The sequence below is a fragment of the Sinohyriopsis cumingii genome, unplaced genomic scaffold, assembly GCF_028554795.1.
Source record: "Sinohyriopsis cumingii isolate HCF-2022 unplaced genomic scaffold, ASM2855479v2 utg000360l, whole genome shotgun sequence".
Lineage (NCBI taxonomy): Eukaryota > Metazoa > Mollusca > Bivalvia > Unionida > Unionidae > Sinohyriopsis > Sinohyriopsis cumingii.
In genome coordinates this window covers 1,344,688-1,364,463 of record NW_028315892.1, presented here as the reverse complement: position 1 = coordinate 1,364,463, position 19,776 = coordinate 1,344,688, and the positions used below count along the sequence as shown (strand labels likewise).

Below are 19,776 nucleotides of genomic sequence, written 5' to 3'. Positions count from 1 at the left end.
TATTCTTTATGCCTGTATTTATAGACCACATGTCTTCTCCTATATGTTTTACCTGAATATATGAATACATGATTGGCACATCTATTTCCAACCTACAAAAAATAACTAGAGATTTAACTTTAACATACCGGTGACATGTTCAGAAAAAAATTATATTTTTCATCATGATTTTATTATCTATATTTTTAGTACGTGTCTCTCTCATTGAAATATTTATTTTCTTTCTATAAGTATTGAATCCGAACCAGAATCGAACAGAGATTAGATAGTATGCCCTTTGTGGCATTTTACTTCCTGGTGTTTGAAAGTGTGAAATACGGTTTGACTAGTATGTTCCATCTTCTTTAAATAGTTATTTTTCTGTTTTACAAGGTCATCCGACTCCGGATGCTGTCTGTAATCTGATGATTTGTCAGTTTCAATTACACAGCGATGATCATTAATATTGTTATGATGGAGGACTAGGAAGGACATCCTTTCATTGTTTAAACTGTTTATGTAGAAAGTAATGTAGCTGAATGAGAAATTTGATGGAGATAATAACTTTGCGCGAACACACATGAATATGTCGTTCTTACATTTTGTGTTCTTCTGTTTAACGGGCTATAATATCTCTGAAGGAATAATCATATCAGGCATAATTGGGCGAAATGTATCTTTTTCATGGACGTTCAAAATTATAAGGAATGATGATGTCTATATATTGCGTAACGAGTCACGTGTCCACCAGGTATTACCCTCTAAAGATCCTTCTGTTCCGCGTACACTGCCGGATAGGGTGAGCGTTTCGGTACGTAGCACTACGACTGACAATATAATGGTGACTGTACATTTTGTGAACATCACCGAAAGTGATGCTGGGACATACAGGTTGGTACAACTATGGAAATTACAGGATTTGGACGACAGTGTTCTTCTAAAACCGGTTGGTATGTAGATACACATTTACGTATGCATTTAAATTTGCGTCAACCCAAATCAAACATATTAGCGCAACATGGAATTAAATGAGGCTTACCTGCTGAAAAATGGAAACCAGTGTTAAAATGTGACCTTTTTTATTTCGCTTTAATCTAAATTGTCATTATGGATGCGAAATATATTTTTTGGGTGTTTGATGAGGAGATAGGGTGTTATTTTAAAGCAGTGTTCAAACGTTCATGTTGATAATAAGTCTCCTCTTGCCATGTATTTATAAATATTTAAAATTTGATATAATTATTAGAATGCTGATCCAAAGTCTAGGACCAGTCTTAAATTAAATTAAATGGTAGGTATGTGTTTTTGTCTCAGGAAATTAAAAAAATAACGTGCACATACACACATGCACTGCCTACCGTACATAAAGATACACGCACGGACAGTGAAACGGGTTGGATAGTGCAGTGTCCACAATTATTGAAGTTTCTAAGAAAATAAAGCCTCCAAACCAGCTCCAGACTCCCTCAGCCCCCAAATTATGTACCTTCTTCTTCTAAAAGGTCAAATCGATCATATGACGAGCATCAATTTATATATTTATCATTGCGTTGCAGGACTTGAAGCACGTATAGCCGTGTACATAAAAATAAATGCTAATACACGCACAGACAGATAGATAACATAGCATTTAGAGGAAAAATAATTGGTGTACACATATCAAAACCATAACAAATGAATCTCAATGTTTGAGATACACCTTACATAATGTATGTATTCTTGAGTGTGTGTGTGTGTGTGTGTGTAGGGCTGGGTGTCTGTGAGTAAACGATATTGCGAACAAACGTCAGTGTACAAGCAAAAACATAAAGCATTCACCACGATTTTGGTGACTGCAAATACGGATAAATAAAACATATAAGTAGTGAAGTGGGATACCCTAGCGACAATGGAAATTATCATTACAGACCCCCTTGGGACAATCTGGCGACAATGGAAAATTAACATGGAGAAAAATCGTGGGACAATCTGGCGACAAGGGAAATTAACATGGAGAAAAATCGTGGGACAATCTGGCGACAAGGGAAATTAACATGGAGAAAAATCGTGGGACTGTTGAGCGACAAAGGAAATTGAACATAGGATTTTTGTTTTTAAAAAAAAAAAATTTTTTTTAAAAAAGGGGTAGGCAATTCAAAGACTATCTCTTTTCGAGAAATATGGCTGGCCCTGAAAAGGGCCTTTGGGTTTTCTTCTAATTTCTTCTTTTCCTCCACCAAGTTCTTATTTTATCTCCTACACTCTTTCTCTTCTTTTTTTTCTTCTCCTCTTCTTTCTTCTCTTCCTCCTCTTCTTTCTTCTTCTTTTCATTTTCTTCTTCTTTTTCAATTTTTTCGTTCCAATTGCGTATTCTTATTCTTTCCTCTTCATCCTCCTTCTCCTCCTTGATCTCTTTCATGACACCACTAATCTTGTCCTTTGCTTTCCTTAAGTTATTAATTTCCATCTTCACACGATGGGGATTATATGAATAATGGTCTTCAACCAGTCTTAATAGCATCTGTTCCATTATTCCTAAGTTGTCTAAAACGTCTTGCAAGGTTTGTAATTTGTCCATTTGGTTTGACGCCATCTTCTTTGTATTCTTTGCAGAATGGTTTGAACAACGAACACTGTGGGTTCTTATACGAAAAGCGCGAACGTGAAGGAAAACATCCCCCTAAAACATAAAATGGATCTTACCTAGATGATGACCCAACATCGCGCGGACGTGAAGGAAAACATCCCCCTACTTTCTCATTTCATATAATATAACCCTAACTATACTCTTCACATACGCTAAGAAACCCATAATCTACTATTCACACAAACTTACTTCACCATTTACAAACACTTCCACTATTCATAAAGAGTTAGTGTTTATATTCACACTACTCTACCTACACACATTGGCAAATTAATAGTTACTTCTTTTCTAGAGTATTGGGTAGCCCTGAAAAGGGCTGTTTTGTTTGGAACTTCATGGACACCTGGTTAATGGTGGCACCTTCCAGGCCTGGCACCACATACACATCTTATCCCCCAGTTACTTTTTACCTTTTGGGGGGAGAGAGCAGAGGCAGGATATGTCGCTTCAGAATCCCAATTTTCACTCTCTGGGATTCTGAATTTTTTTCTTCTCTCCTTTTCCTCCTCCTCTTCTTTATATCTTCTCTCCTCCTCTTCTTTTTTTCTTCTTTCCTCCTCTCTTATCCTTCCCTCCTCGACAATGGCTTCAGCGGCCAGTTCATTTAATATGCGCCTGGCATATTCCAGATGCACATGAAGTTCCAACAGTTTCTCCAGTCTCGTGTTCATTTTTGGTGTTGATCAATCAACAAGGGTAGCTGGACTGCCCAACGAGTTTCAATTTATACTGAAAGCGCGGACGTGAAGGAAAACATCCCCCTAAAAACATAAAATTCATCTTACCTAGATCATTAACCAGAACAACGCGGACCTAAAAGAAACACTCGCTCACTTTTTTATGCTACCCATCACTTCAATAGACTATCCACATACGCAAAGCAATCCAATCTAACCCCAAATATACACCTCAAGCAGCCCAAAAAAAACAAACATCATTTTAATCTACTATCCACACCAACCTACTTTATCACTTACAAACACAATCACACAAACACATACCCTCACATTTTTTAAGAAAGACTTAGTGTTTATTTTTACACTACTCCACCTACACACATTGGCAAATTAATAGTTATTTCTTTTCTAGAGTATTGGGTAGCCCTGAAAAGGGCTGTTTTTTGTTTTGCTATGGCATTCTTTTTTAGTTTCTAACAATGCGATGTCCTCTGAGGATAGACTTTCTGGCGATAGGTCTGCTTCTTCGGAAAGAGAAGAAGAATTCTTTGGTGTCGATACGACAATCCACAAAGCCTCTGTCAGCTTCAGGTTGTTGCTGCTGCTGTTGTTGCTGCTGTTGCTGCTGTCTCTGAAGTCTGTACTTCTCTGTCCATTCTTCTTTCTCCTTGTTCATTTCTTCTCTGAAGAGCTCTTCTATCAGGTCTTCAGTGATTTTTAACATTCTCACATTCTCTATTTCTTCTGGCTTCGGTATCAGACTGTGTCTGACCCTATGCAAATTCACGTAGGCTTCGTTGAGCTTAGCTAGTTTGGAGCACATCTTCTTAGGAGGATGAGTCAACAATGGATGGCTAGACTGGGAACAACCCGGTTCTTAAAGTCAAGGCGCGGACGTGAAGGAAAACATCCCCCACACGGTTTTCGAGCCGCAACGTTCATGAGAGGGATAGTAAGAAATGAAAGAGCATCAATCCAACATTCTTATAGCTAAACAAAAGACAAAGGCATTTTTTTCTAAACACAACATTTTTTATTCAAAAATCACTTAACACTAAACAACAACATTTTTAACAATAATCCAACACTATAACATCAAACAATTTTTTTCAAATCACAAACATTTTTTTCTTCAAATACAATCTACTTTAAACAAGGCTGACAACGTTGTGAATGAAATTGTGATTTCCACTGTTGGAAATCATTAGGCCATTGATGGACACTACGTTTCCTAGCTTGAGACAAAAGATAAGCATAATGGTCACAAAACCATCGATCTACTTTCACATCGTTTCTAGCAGAAGAACGAGGATCGAAATGAGTCACTAAATGTTCTAAGGAATAGCCCAGGCTGCGATGATGCAGAAAATACACACAATATTGTCCACACACTAAGGAATCTGTGCCTTGTAATTTCACGTTATTGAATCGGGTGGTCTGAGCATTTCTTCTCATAAAGTCGATGATATCGTCTTCCAAAGGGGGCAATCCATACGAATCGAAATATTCCACACATCCTTCTTGAGGAAAGTAGACGGCTACCCAGTGGGTTCCTGGGAGATGACTATCGTCCGTGTTGATCACGTAAGCTTGATGGTCTTTAGGTTTGCGATGAGGGAGTTCATCTTTAGCACAGACGACGGGATTCCAAGAAGACGTATACGAACTGTGGTTCAAAAGGTAATAAAGTTCCCAGGTATCCATTGTTTTGTGTTTGTTTTCTTCTTCACAGGTAATAATACGTCGTCAATTCGATCCTGACTTTTTGCTTGAAAATGTCTGACGAATAAACGGTTATTCGTTCTGTTTCCTCACTCTGATTCAGGAGAGCTTCGATACGATGGATCTCTTGAGTGGTTAATGGTGGACAAGAATGTTCACGCAAGTCTTTATACCACTGGTGCAACACGTCTTTGTTCGAGATGAGACTCCAAGCTTCGTCCAGATACTCGTCCAATTTTTCTTCTTGACTCAACATCAGGCATTTATCGTGTTGAATTTGACTGGGATGATCGTTTTGACATCCATAGCAATTTTTCTTGATCAATTCCGTCATTTTGTCGACCAAGTGTTTGGCAAAACAGGAGACTAAATGGGCTTCTTGTTCTGGCCATCTCGACTTCATCATGATATCTTCTTTGTCTTGAGATTCTTCTCCTTCCACGGTCTCCTCACATTCCATCTTTAAAGTTTCTCCACTAGGTAAAGAGGGATAACAGTCTTCCATAGCTTCTAATAATCTAGAATGACTTCTCTCAAACTATTGATTTCTATGGTATTATCGAATTCTGCATACAGGATGACGTTCACTGTCTGTTTCAGTGGTGCTGCAAACTGAAGTTCCACACGAATCTGGCCGGATTTTATAGGGTGGAAATGTCCCTCGTCGCTGCCTTGGTCTGGAGTGAAATCGAAAGCCCACAAAGCATAGCCTCCTGCATATTCGTCATACTCAATGCCGTGAGTGGTGTTGGTTCCTAACTGACCGGTGGCTTCGTACAGGGACAAGTACGATCTCAAGTAATTTTTGTCATCAAATTTAGGTTCGAAAGGTCGGGTACACAAGGTCTTGCCATCGCGACTGACTTCGATCTTGGACACGCCAAAGTGTCGAAAGTTGAAAGGATTTTTAGCGATGGCTCCGTTGAAGGCTTCATTCTCGACCATACCAAGGATTAAACGCTTGGGTAGCTGTCCTTGAAACAGATGATCTTGGGTTATGGATTGAAGGTTAGCGGGAATGGTGAACGTTTTCACTTCCACGCGTCGGATGGGATACTTGGCAGTCGTTCTGCTCAACGTCTGACTGATGTCGTTTGCCACTTTAGGTAACACTTCTACGCGTCGTACGTAGAGTTTGGCCTCTAAAATTGTGCTTTTAGGAGCCTTATCAAGATTAGTAGCCTGCAAATGGAAAGTGGTACTGCTGCGATTCAGTCTCAAGCGAACATTCACCCCGTTCAGCAAATATTTCTCTTGCAACCACATGTCCAAATGCAAACGATCCATCAGTTCTAAACTGTTCTTGTTTAAGATTTTGATTTCTCTTTGCTCAAAGCCAGAATTGCTTCCATCTGTTGTGTCGAACTTCTCCGCTTCGTCATCTATCCACAGCACACAGGCATTGAGATGACTTGTCTTGGCATCTGTTCCGTACGTCAAGAGATTTTCCAGGTAGGCACGGTAAGGGTATGTATCCATGCTGCTGCTGACCAGTTTGTTATTCAAGTACAAATCCACTGAGCTGAACAAGGAATGCATGAAATTGTTGACGGGAGCTATATTATCATCGTCTTCTACTCCTTTATCATCTTTTTTTAGAACTTGGACTTTCAAGTACAAGTAACTGCTATTCAGATCGATGTAATCTTCGGGCTGCCCCTTGATTTCAAACTCGATGGGAGCGGAATCGGTCAATGAGGAGATGGGATTAAATTCCACCCATTGGGATTCTTGCATCGTCATCATGGTGGGGGGCATGGCAAACAGATCCAGTTCCGTCTTGGAACAAGCGCAAGACTCTCGGTGCATCATTTTTTGTTGTTGCTGTGTTTCAATAATCGAAAACGTCTAAGTCTCGAACGGTTCTTCTTTTCTTGGCCTTTCTCGCTTGAAGTCTGGTGAAAGGGTGTTTTCTTCTTCGTCGTCTCTTTCTGCCTTGTCCTTGCTGAATGCTTGACTCGGTAGCGTGCAGGGCATTTATAGGTGTGTCTCGTCGGCCCAAAATGTCTTTGCCCGTTTGCAGCAAGACATTTTTACCTGCCCTCATGAAGGCTTCTTTAGGGTTTTGTTTGTCGATGATGACATTTTGGAGAAATTCTTTGCCTTGTGTCAGTGCCGCATCTTTCAAGGCGTGCAATCCGCGTGTCACCATCGGTTTCAACACCGGGGCCACCGAACGAAAGGCCGATTTTAACATGTCTCCTAAACCGTGTCCTCGCTGTCGAGCCACCCCTTGGTACACTGGATACATGACTTACTTACGAATCGTGAGAGAACCGTTTTCGAAAATGGAGTTTCACCGTGACTTTTCCTTTGGTGAATGGAATATTTTGTCCCAAATCTCCTTTTATAGTAATGTTGACCGTGTCCAAATACGACTTGCTGACAGGCAAATAGTGAGGATGGACAAATTCGCGGTGGACGTGGTAAGTGTTTCCACCTTCCTCGTCAGCGTTCGTGGCAGAATCCACTTTGAAAGGAATGACACGCAGTAACGGTACGGAGGTGTGTCCCACCACGTTGTATTCCACTAGATCGGAGTACACAAAGATCAAATTCAGTCCTTGGTTCAGTTCTACCGGGGTACGAAAATACTGGCCAAAAGTCACGTTGTCGTAAATGATGGGTAATTCGGGTGGTGTTTTTTGTTCTAATTTCTTCCTCATCTCCATGTCACCGCCCAACATGTCAAACAATTCAGGACAAAATTCAATGGACACGATTTTACTTCGCTGAAATTTCATCAAGAAGCGACGAGCTATTTTGTGGTACTCCATGGTGACACTTTTGTTCTTGATATTGTCCTTCTTAAAAGCTTCCCCAAACACGCCATTAAACTTGGAGGCTATGGCGCTGACCAAATGATGACCACTGAAATAATAGCCTGGCAGAATGGACAAGTTGTAGGTCCACGTTTTAGTTTTCTCATCATAGGTTCTATTGGTAGATGTGCCAATTTTATCCAACTCCACTTGCAATTGTTGGTCATGAACTTCCACCTTAAAATAATTTTGATTGGGAAGGACATTGTGGACTTGGGTCGGGTGAATCATTTCCACTAAAGCCACTTCCCAATGGGCTTCGTGATCTAATGCGATGGCTTGAGGTAATTTGGCCGTGTAACAGCACAACGTGTTGTTGGGAAACACCTCCATGGAACTGTCACTGGGTAAAGTTAAGTAAAATTGGTTTTGGTGACTCATAATTCCAGAGTTCTGTGGCTGTCCGAGGGGTTAGTGGATGTCAGAGGCGTGTCTCCGCCCAAAATGGGGTTCTGGTTGTGGTTGTTGTTGGAGTGGTGACTGGCACTGGCACTGGACACAACGTTCCCGTTCGAGGAGAATTTCAGGGAGGGATTGGGAAGCAGGTAACCGATGCAACTGCTCAATAAAATGGTCCACAATTGTTTGTCTCCTTGTTGCAAACTCAAATTGGCGATGGCTGCCCCGATGACACAATACACCACGAAGATTTGGCAGAAAAAGACGATTTGCGTTTTAGGCACACGTTCTCCACACCACACCCACAAGGGTTGTTTTTGTAAATCTTGCACAGAAGAACTAGGGGAAGAAGGACTGGTCGACGTAGCTGCGTCTGATGTGTGAAAGGGCATGATGGTCACTTCTTCTTTTTATAGTCGATGACTTACGAAGCGTCGATCCAAGAATCGAAACTGGGTGGATATCCTTTCCAACGTACTTTGACTTCTTTGACACGTCGTTTGCCCACTTTACGGGTTCTGCGTTCGAGAATGCTTTCGATGTCGTACACGTCGTCTTCTTTTTTGGTGACACGTTGTAACTCGGGCAAATAAAACGTTCCTTTGAGTACTTCTCCGTTCATGTCTTCCAATTTATAGACGGCAGGATGACGGCCATGTACTCGTCCAGTGACGCGAAACAGTTCGGTCGTCCAGTTAGGTAAGTAACCTTTGTCGAAAGTGCGTTTGGTTTTGCCAATGCGCACCCAATCTCCTACGGTCAACTCTCCACTTTTCTTGGGGACAGCCCTCGTCGGGGACGTACCGAACAGGCACTCGAACACCAGCACTTCGTTGTCGGGAGTCACGTCTTGCGGGGCACGTCCGATGCTTCGATGGTAAGATTGGTTGTACGCTTGCACCAGGTGCGGTAAGATGTCGATGTACTTCAGGGTGTGGTGATGCGTAAAATATTTCCACATGCGTTCTTTCAAAGTGCGTTGAAAACGTTCCACGATGCTGGCTTTGGTTTCGGGATTCTCGGTGGTAAAAAAATGAATGTCACGTTTCTTTAATTCTTTTTGGAAAGCTTGGTTCAGAAATTCGGTGCCTTTGTCCGTTTGCCATCGAAGAGGGCGACGACCACTTTGTTTCAACACCCGTTGCAGGGCTCGCACTAACTCGCTGCTGGATTTGGAAGTCAAGGGTACGACCCAGGCAAATTTGGAAAAGGCGTCGATGACACAAAACAAATATTTGTAACCACGACTGTAGCTGGCCAAATGAGAGACATCGGCTAAATCGGCTTGCCATTGATGATCGATGCCTTCCACTCGGGTGCGACTTCTGGCAAACTTGCGTCGAATGGGTTTGTGCAAAGTGTAGGTAGCTTGTTCTTGTAACCATCGTTGCACTTGAGGTAAACGGAGACTTTTCAGTCGCGTTTTGGCAGCACGATACAATTTTTGAACTCCTGCGTAACCTGCAGGATGCGAGGGATCGTAGTAAATGCTGGCTAAGACTTTTTCCATTTTTGTGTTGGTGTGTTAATAAGTCACCCACTCTTCGGTGATGCTACTTTGGGTGGGTCGAAAGAGTGGTTTGGAAACAGATTTACGTGTCCGATGGGCTACGGGAGTAGAAGTCGAAGGTAGTGGTGGAGGTGGAGGTGGCAATGGAATGGCTTTGGTTTTCTTTTCTTTTTTCGCTTCTGGTTTCCCTTCTTTCTTTTTCACTTCTGTCGAAGGAGGCGTGGACATCATCTTTTTAACCCAAGCTTTCATTTCTTCTCGTTGGGGTGTGGGGGACGGGGTCAATAAGGATGCTGCAATCTTACTCGAAATGGGAGCTGCTGACGGTGTTTGAAACACTTCGCGCGTCTCTTCTTCCTCAGGTCTTTGTGGGGTAGCATCTCTGGTGACGGTTGGGGATGACAGTAGTGGTGGTGGTGGTAATGATGATGATGGTGCTGGACTTTTCATCAAGGTCTTAAAATCTTTCAGAGTGGGTAAAGCTGTTTCGTCTAAAGCTTTCTGGTGAAAGAGTTGCAGTCGTTGCAAGAGTTGACCGTACTTTTGAGATTTTTCTGTTTCGGACAAATCTTGGCGATCCAGCAAGGATTGCAATTCGTGTTGTAACTGGGACATCTCGCTCAAATTGGGATTGGGAGGTAAATGCGGGGTGCGTTGTTCTTGCCACCGATGGTATTCCATCCATCGTTTGTAAGGCACTAAAGCTAGTTTTCGTCCTTCCATGGGGTTGTCAGGGGTGAATTCTGAGATCTTGGGACTTCCGAAGGCCTTTTTATCTTGCTCCCACCAGTCCTCCCAACATGGTTCCCAAGACTCCTTTCAGTATGGGGCCTAACAAGAGAGGTAAAATGCCTCCACGTTGGACCAACATCTTCTTTTTTTGACGAATGGGAATTTTCTTTTGAACCATTTGGCGAAGAACGTGACGATGTTTGCCTAAGCATTGTTTCTGGTGTTTGGACAAAGGGATCGTGCCTTTCAAAACGTTCAAACAACATTCGCACACGGTATCGATGACCTCTTTGGAGGCCGATTGAATGAGTTTTTTTCGTAGGGGTGGAGAAGCTTTGGACAGGACAGATAACAGGTCCCCATGTTTGGCTAAACGTGGTGGTAGTCCTTTTCTTTTCTTTCCTTGGGGTTTTCTGGAGGGTGACATCTTTGAGTCTTTAGGAGCACCTAAAAACACTGATACCCTACTCGGTCACAGGCCTTTTTTATACTGGAACGCGTCGCCACTGATTGTCTTTACGTTTTATCAGTTTGAGGACAGGCATGACACGTCGTGCAGGGGTACGTAACGGACTAAATCGAGCCAGTTCTTGCTTGGACAAATCCAGTAAACTTTGTAACATGCCCGATCTTTCTTGAACTTTGATTTTGGGAGAAGGTACTTTGTGAGCAGCAGCCACTGCCGCTAAATTGGAAGGTCCTGCCACTGGGGAAGTTCTTTTGGGGGTCATCAACGGAGAAGTTCTTGGTGTAATCAACGTCTCCAAGTACTCTTCAGTTCCTGGTGACATCAACGGAGAAGTGGACAAACGTGAGGCTGCCGGAGACGCTGTGGCAGGTCGTGGCTTGCGAGTGTAAGGTTGCGTCCTGGCCGAAGTGCCTCTCTTGCGACTAGTTTTCTTCTGTGGACTTTTCTTTTTCTGGGGACTTTTTCTCTGTTTCTTTTTCTGGGGGCTTCTTTTCTTTTTCCGGGGTGATGGTGGTGGTGTCTGGTAAGAGGAGGGTCCCGCCACTGGAGAAGTTCTTCTTGGGGACTTGGTCTTTTTCTTTTTCTTCTTCTTGGGGCTTCGTTGGACTTTTGTCTTAGGGATAACTTTGGGGGCATTAGGATCCCATCTTAAGAGTGAGCGAATGATGACCCCTCCTAGAGTACCGCTCCCTCCAGGTTTCAAAATGATTTGTTTTTTGGTTTGAGTGTCGATGCGGGGATCGGCCAGTTGGACCAAAGCGACTTTGTTTCGATCGAAAAAGCGTTGGGTTTGATGAGGAATCTGAATGATTCCTTGGAGTAATTGACGTGCCGTCACCGTGAACCATCGTAAGACTTCTTTGAGACTAGCTTCTAAGACACGAGCTCGTGTTTGTGGATCTTTTTCTCGGCTGATGCCATACAAGGCACGAATCAATTTGACGGGAAGATGCGACTGAAGGGACGTCATGTTCACACTGTGTGAGACAGACGAAAAAGGGTCTGAGGTTTTTATAGATTTTTTTCATGGGGAGTGAAATGAAGTCGAGGACGGAGACGTGTACAGGACAGGCCCTCCGTCTTGGCACCAGTGGTGAAACAAGTGGGTACGAAATCGCAAATCCTCGGGGGTCGTAGGTTTCAAATCGACGAGTAAATAGGCGTGTGGAGTTTGAGTGGCATCGTCGTACGCCTGAGTCAGCCAAGGCGTTCCTAACTCTTTGGCTAAGACTTGCACTTGCGATTTATCTCGAGGGCTTTTAAACAAGACCACGTAATGCGCATTGAGACTGATGGTGCGATGGGCTTTACTTTGTTGAAACAAATTTTGGGTGATGTAAACGACACTGGCATTACGGTGATGCCCTTTGCGCGTGAACCACAATTTAATTTCTTCTTCGTCTTCTCCTAACATGTCGTCGAAAATGACCAAATGGGTTAGACGGGAGTCAGAGACGATGCCATCGTCTTCTTTAGGAATGACTTCCACAAACACGATGGAATCGCCTTGACTTTCTCGCAAGAGGCTGTACGCCGATTGCCACTCTTTGTAACACCACACGATCCGTTGAGGGGGCCGATCGATCAAATGATGTTTATGTTCGATCAAACGTTTGACGAATTCGGTTTTGCCTGAACCGCTAGGTCCAGCAATGAGCATGTTAAAGGGATGGCGAAGATACAAAGCCTCCCAACTGGCACGATCTAAGTGTTCGTCGATGACTTTGACAGTAGAGGAAGAGGGAGCAGAGACAGCAGAGGTAGCCATGGTATGAGAAATGTCACTTGTGACACGAAAAAACAAACAAGACAAGAGTTTATATACTTTTTCAGAACACGTTTATTGAATGTTTCAAATATGAACACGAAAGACAAAAATACATACAACCCAAATAGTGATGTACAGGAATATAAAACACAGCAAAGCGATCAAAGTGGAATATAAACAAGTGTCTGTACAACATCTTTTGGGTAACCAAGATGTCCTAGGGACAGTGTGTAATGTTCTTACAGTCTCTACATGAGGTATTGTCACACAAGTGTCCTCCCGGAATGACCTTTCAGGAATGTCCATGACAGTCCTGTCCTGAAGCGAGTGGTTGTTCTCGGTGACGGGTTCTTCTGGCACCGTCACTAACACAGGTTGAAAAGTAACTTTTTTCCTTGAACAACTCTTGTGCATACTGGGCCACTTCTTGGGTCCAAGCCTCAAAACCCCCCTTTTTCCAATCACGAACATCTGTCCAATGAGGGTGTAAGTCACAAGCTACACACACATCGTCATACACGTCTTGGGTCGCTAAAAGTTGACGAATCTTTTTTTCCTGTTGAGGTCGAGAAGTATCCAGATGAAAACGCAAGGCTTTGAGCAAAAGGAGTTTTTCGTGACCATTTAAGGCCATGGAGGTGGTAAGTACTGATCGTAAAGAGTCCACAAAGAATCGGCTGGTAAACGAAATCCCAGAAAACAAGTCACTAAGACACACACCACTTGTCGTCCAAAATTGAATGGATACAGTTCTTGTAATAATTGATGGTAATGATCCACGGTTTGAATATGGTCATTGAGTTCCTTCCACGGAATCTGTTGGATGACATGTGACATAAACCGTGGCATGGCAGCCTGTTTTTATATTCTCTTTTTTTCGGATGCAATAGACGTACTTTCTAGCCAGAGATCTTCGTTCTCCAGTAGGGAATCTAAATCTTGCATACTGTAACCGAAACGTCAGAGTTCGTTTAGGTGTTTCCTCTTCCTCTAAGTAGATTCCACGTAAAATATGTTGGTAATCCTTTAACTTGTCTTCCTCAATGCATTGCACTAGGTGAATCTCGAAGTAACCATAATCATGAACATGTCGATCATTAGCGACCTCAAAGTTTTGAACAATGTCTGACCATTGAAAGAATTTCTGACGAATCAGTTCTCTTATACCCTTCAGGTACCAGTGGTTAAAGATCTGGTGACGTATCGGATGCAATTGTTCTTTACGTTTCACTTGTATTTTGACCAGCTCTCGGTAAATGCGTTCTCTCAACTCCACAGGCAAAGCACGAATGTTCTCTTGTAAAGTATCCATGAATAGGTCATACTAAATCCTCTTTGGTCTGACACAAGAAATGTACTCTTTGCACAAACATGGTTTCACTTCAGTGTCGAATTTAAATCGTTGAGTCACTAATCTACACATTACAATTCGTTCAGAAGTTTCCTCTTTCACCAAGTTGACATTGTGTTTAAGATGTTGGTAATTCGTTAACTCTTCCTCTGGAATTCGATGCAGTACGTTTACAATGATGTAACTACAATCGTCCATACCAAACCAATCCTTTTTAAAACTAGAGGATCGTTGATCAATGTCTGTCCAATGGAACACTTTCAATTGAATCAGTCCTTGTATAGCCTTCAGGTACCAGTGGTTCAAACACCGGTGACGTAACGGATGCAACTGTTCTTTACGTTTCACTTGTATTTTGACCAGTTCTCGATAAATGCGTTCTCTCAACTCCACAGGCAAAGCACGAATGTTCTCTTGTAAAGTATCCATGAACAGATTATTATTATGGTAAGAAGTTACTTCAATGTCTCGGTCCCACTAAAGGTAAGTAATGACAATTCGGTGACCATCGAGCATGTTCTACGTAGGCCGAATCTTGCGGTTCCCAGTGGTGAAGTGACACACTGCAACTGAAGCACTTGACTTTATCTCCTTCGCCCAAGTAGAAAAATCCGGCTCTGGCTAATTCTTCGGGGGTCGGTCCTCCCAGATACTTTGGCCATTTTCCTTTGAACGATTGAAGACGATTTTCAAAGTCGCAGTATTCCGACGAACGCACAGGAAACGAATATTCGTCTTTCACAGGTTCGTTTCGATGAGGGTTGAGTGAAATGGGTAGGAGTTTGCTCAGGGCTGGATGACATCCGTAGGGAGGTAAACGTGAAGGTCGACATTCCCCTTTAAAACGAAACCCAGTAAAATGTCCAAGAGGACGAGCAGCATCGCTTTTGACACGCACAGCATCACTTTCCATGACAGGGGTAGGGGCACTAAAGTTCCCATGATGCTTTACGGCATCGCTCAGGTCACAAGGTACAGCATCGGTCCCATCGCAAGGCTCACAATCGCACTCGTCTGCAAACTCCGTTACGCAATTACAATGGTAACCACATGGACAATCGCAGTTTCCTTCCGGACATTTTCCGTCGCAATGTCTGGGTCTTATCCATCCAGTATTAGTCACACTAGAGAAAGATACAGCTTTTTTACAATCCCCAAACTGGAACGATGTCTCTTTCAAAGTATTCATCTTGTTCGCTCGGTCTTGGTAGTCACAATGAACTATCGATCTTGACCATAGCCCCCTTTTTATACTAGTCTCAATGCAGTCTCCAGCTTGTACATCTTTCCTTTTTTACGTTTTTTATGTCTTGTTTCGGAAGGTACCGTCTCTAAGGTACCGTCAACATTGTACCGTAGTGTAATGGGTGGAAAGGCCATAGAAAGGTAAGGGCAGTGCGGAGACCATCGAGTATGTTCCAGAATAGCTGAATCTTTATAGATACATAGATCCATTCGTAACTTCAGTCCGCAAGCGAAACACTGTACCTCGTATCCCAATCCTGACTCAGGTCCCAAGTAGACAAATCCTGTTCTAGCTAAAACATGCGAAGAAGGTAATCCTTCCCTATCCGTAGGCCATTTCTGAAATGTGTCCAATCGACGGGCACAATCACAATAGTCAGGTAAGAAGACTGGAAAATGGTAGGGTTTGAACTTGGAGTTCTCATCGGGTTTCTCACTCGATTCTTGCTGTGGCGAAGTCATCTTTCTGGTGGGTGGCTATCCTCTTACAACCAATGTTTTATACTAACGTGTCCATACGGTAAGGTGAAATGATTGGGAAGTCGCACTCGCTTCTGGTACACGATTTGATATACTTTTTCCAAAGGTCGACTGACGATGTGGTGAGTGGGTAAACGTACAATCTTGTTCGGTTGGTAAGTGGTCACTTTAAAGTTTCCATCCTCTCCCGATTGCAAGGCTTCTTTCAATACCCCAAAGTTGACCACTCGACTGGTACGATAATTCAGAGTCAGTCCTTTCACTTTGCACGTCGTGTGCACTTCTCCTTGTTTGTCCCGGTATTCGTAGCCGTAATTTTTGGGACCACCACTGACGAAACTTAGAATCTTGTCGTCGGGATGCTCGTCTGTCCAGGCTCCTAAACGGTCTCCTTCGATGTTAGGGTGATGTTGAATCGGGTGATGGATGTAAATGCAACTGTCCGTGTCAAAGTACAGGACGCGTTCTTCTAACAGTTCTAAAGCTTCGTACAATTTTAAGCGAGCATGAGCTGTCACGTAAGCCGCAATGATGACATTTCCAAAAGGGTCGTCTTGTACAAAGTCCAGATCTTCTTCGTAATTGACCAAGATCAAATTCTCTCGAACGACGTCCACGTGTTTCATGTATTTGGTTTTGTCGTGAATCATCTGGAAGTAGCGGGAAGGTTCTGTCAAATATTCCGTCTTGGGTAAACACGGTCGTTGTGCCATTTTACCCCACAAGCAATTTAACATCACTTTGGCAAACGATCGCCTGCCTTCGTTTTTCTCGATGTGGTCTAAAGAGATGCCTTCTTGTTCATAGTATTTCTCTTTGAATTGTATTTGGTCTTCGGGAGTGTGACACCAGGAAGGATAGCCGCTGGCTTCTTGTTTCAGTTTCAAAAAGGCATCCACGTAGTCAGCGAAAATGCCTTTCTGACTGGGATCACCCTTGTGGTATTGTTGTGTCTTGGGAAAGTGGCAAATTTCGTACACTTCTAACAGTTGGTATCCCATGTCCAGAGCTTTGAACAATTCTACGCTGACCCAGGTTCCCGTCAAGGCCCGTTCTTCCTGGCTGTGCTTACAAGGCTGATCTTGGTTGCACGTTTCGGCACAAGTACGGCACAAGGGAAACATCAATTTGCCTTGACAATGGTGAGGTAAGACGGGATGGTATAGGTTCGTGGGAGGCAAAACTTTGCACTTGATCAAGCCTTCGTATTGTCGAATGTTTTTCAGGTCGATGTGTTCCGTCAGCAATTGCGGGTGCCCTACAGGAAAGCGACAATATTTGCACACGTAGGGATACAGCGAACACACGTCCAAGTACTTGATTTCTTCTCCTTTCTCTTCGTCGGCTTGGTACAGCAAACAGGTGGCATTGGTCCTTCCTCCGTACAAACTATCCCTCGGGTTCAGCGGGTCCATGAACTGGTAACTTTCCACGAGGCGTTTAAACTCGGGATCGGTTTTCAAACGGTGATCGTACTCGTGTTCCCACATTTCCACCACTTGGTATCCTTGCTGTTCTAACTTTAGGCGTCGCTGACAAGTGTCCTGGTACAAGTCTTCCATGGTTCGTTGCAAAAACTGATTTTTAGTGCCACGGTCAGGGTAACAAACAGGACATCCGTGAAATAAGCAACCGTTAAACTCGTACACGATCTTGGGGTTTTCTAAGTCCCAGCCATCGACCGAATACGTTCCGATGGTCTTTTCGCCCCCTCCGTTGCGGGCATGCTGAATCCACTTGTCTTCCTTGTCGCACAAGTAATGTAACCAACGTAGGGCTTTGACCGAGTATTGACGTTTGACAAAGTGGGTCGTTTGAGGGCTGATGACAGCCACGGTGTTTTCAGGCATGAATCATTGTCGATACACTAAGGAACACGCTTTGGCAATGGTGCAAGCTTCTTTCAAAGGATCGACCCCTCCGTGTTCCATGAACAGTTCTCGAAATTTTCCACAGCAACGCCGTAAAATGTCCACGTCGGAACGACAATACTTTAGCATTTCTTCCTGAAAGTCGAAAGGGTCTGAGGCGTGAGCCTGGTACCAAGCGTAGAAAGCTTCTCGTTGTTCGGTACGCATGTTGTCGGGGTCGTAATAGTGAGCCTCGGGTAAATGGGGTAGAACGGCGTGTTGATTGGCTTCCGTATTGAAAAAGTGTGGAAAGTACCCTTTAGCCATTTCTGTCATTCCAAACGTTTTAGGCATTCGACTCAAAGGCATGGCCAAGTAACTCATCGAATCTTTAAACTGTACTTGTCCCACTTGCATGAAAATGATTTTGGCTCCGTTCAAAGTCACTTTAGGACGCTCGGTGCCTTGTTCCGTATAGTATCTGAGAAGAAACTGTCCATCGTATCCGGAAAAATTGTGAGCCATCACCGTGGCATGACGATGACAATCTCCGTAACGTTCGATGTCCTCTTGGCTCCACGTCTTGTCGACGGGGTCTAAGACCCATTGGGCAAAATCGGCTAACGTGTTCGGTCCCCGAAAGATTTTTTCACGTCCTCCAGGAATCTTGCTGCAGTGAGGGCAATGACTGAAGATAGGTTCTTGAATGCACTTCTCGCACGCTCGATGAGCCACGCAGAAATTAGGGATGTGAATACCAGTCTCTTGCATGCATTCGAAATCGAAAAAGATGAAATTGCCTTTCTTCTTGTGACCGTCCTCTTTCTCTGGTGGGGGTTGGTATTTTTGCACGTAACATTGGTGTTCCAAGTCCACGATGTGGTGACAAATGTGACATGTTTTCTTTCCTCGACATACGTGTGCCTTGGCATTGTTGGTAAGTATGCCTTGTCCACACGTAGAGCACAATCTCAGGAGTTGACAAGCACATTTCTTCTGTGAACCTTGTGTTTTCAAATGTTGTTGGTAACAGGTAGGGCTGACAAACGTGCGCAGACAAGTGGAACAAGGCACTGGTTCTTCGCTCAGACAGGGTGGAGAGGCCAAACATCCTGGGCATTTCGATCCACAATGCTTGTGTTGCTCTCGATTGTTATAACCATAATCACATTTCTCACAATAATAACCGTATCCTAGGAATCCAGTGATACTGGTAATGGTATCGAAATGGTCATCGTTATAATAGACATGAATGTATTTTCCGTCCTTAAATTCTTGGCCTCGAAACAACAGAGACCCGCGCATTTCTTGAGGGTGCACTTTCAAAGTGTAGCGTGGAGCTAGGGCATCTTGCAATTTTTGCATCTCAGGAATGCCACAGGGTGCGTCTTTGGACAGTCCGGCTTGTTGTAACAGGAGTTCTGCTTCGTATCGTTGTTTGGCTCGGTCGGATCGTTGAATAGTTTTCCAGGTTCTTTTCCATTCTACCGTGTCGTTCTTGTTGACATAGGTTCGTCCCACCACGATGGCACGGGCTAAACACATCTGGTCATGAGAGTTGTTAATTCGGACGAGACTTGTTTTGGTGTTGCGAAGGTCGTCCACCAATAACATCTTTTTGCGTCCTGTCCCTTGAGGAGGAGAGACGTGGGTCATGTCCAGTGTGGCTTTTCCATCGGTGATGTCAAACTGATCATTAGATTGTTGTACGTGTTGAATCTTGTCCATGACTTTGGAAGCGGTCAATTCTGCCGGGGTGCTAAACTCGATCCAAACAGGGGATTTCAAACCGTCGTGTTGTATGGAAAGTCTCAAGCGATCGTCTTCTTTGGGTTGACATTGTTGCTTGAGTGCAGTGAGCAAAGAATCCCACACCTCGGTGATGAACACTTCTGCTTTCTCTAACGGCACTTCAGCCTTGAAATCTTTAAACTTCACTGTGTATTTGTAAGCCGTGGTTCTAAATTTTCTAGAGGAGCGCTTTTCCGTCTCTCGAATGGAATAGTACTTTTCAGGGTTGACTAAGGGTGGTGAACTTGGTTTAGAGGGTTCGGATTCTGGTTCACTCATGTCCTCTTCAAAATCACTGGCATGAATTTGTGCCAAGATTTCAGCCCTGGTACGAGGCGATAGATCACGTTTCTGC

General features: G+C 43.5%; 1 protein-coding gene across 1 annotated transcript in view; it reads left to right on the top strand.

Moving 5' to 3' along the window:
* The first annotated feature begins 710 nt into the window (after nucleotides 1-710).
* Nucleotides 711-19,776, top strand: part of LOC149774244 (cell adhesion molecule CEACAM2-like) — a 37,503-nt gene continuing 18,437 nt past the window's right edge. Inside the window, exon 1 of the mRNA XM_089945571.1 lies at nucleotides 711-929. Within this exon, the coding sequence (XP_089801697.1) occupies nucleotides 818-929 (112 nt within the window). The 5' untranslated portion in view covers nucleotides 711-817. The remainder of the gene's footprint in view (nucleotides 930-19,776) is intronic.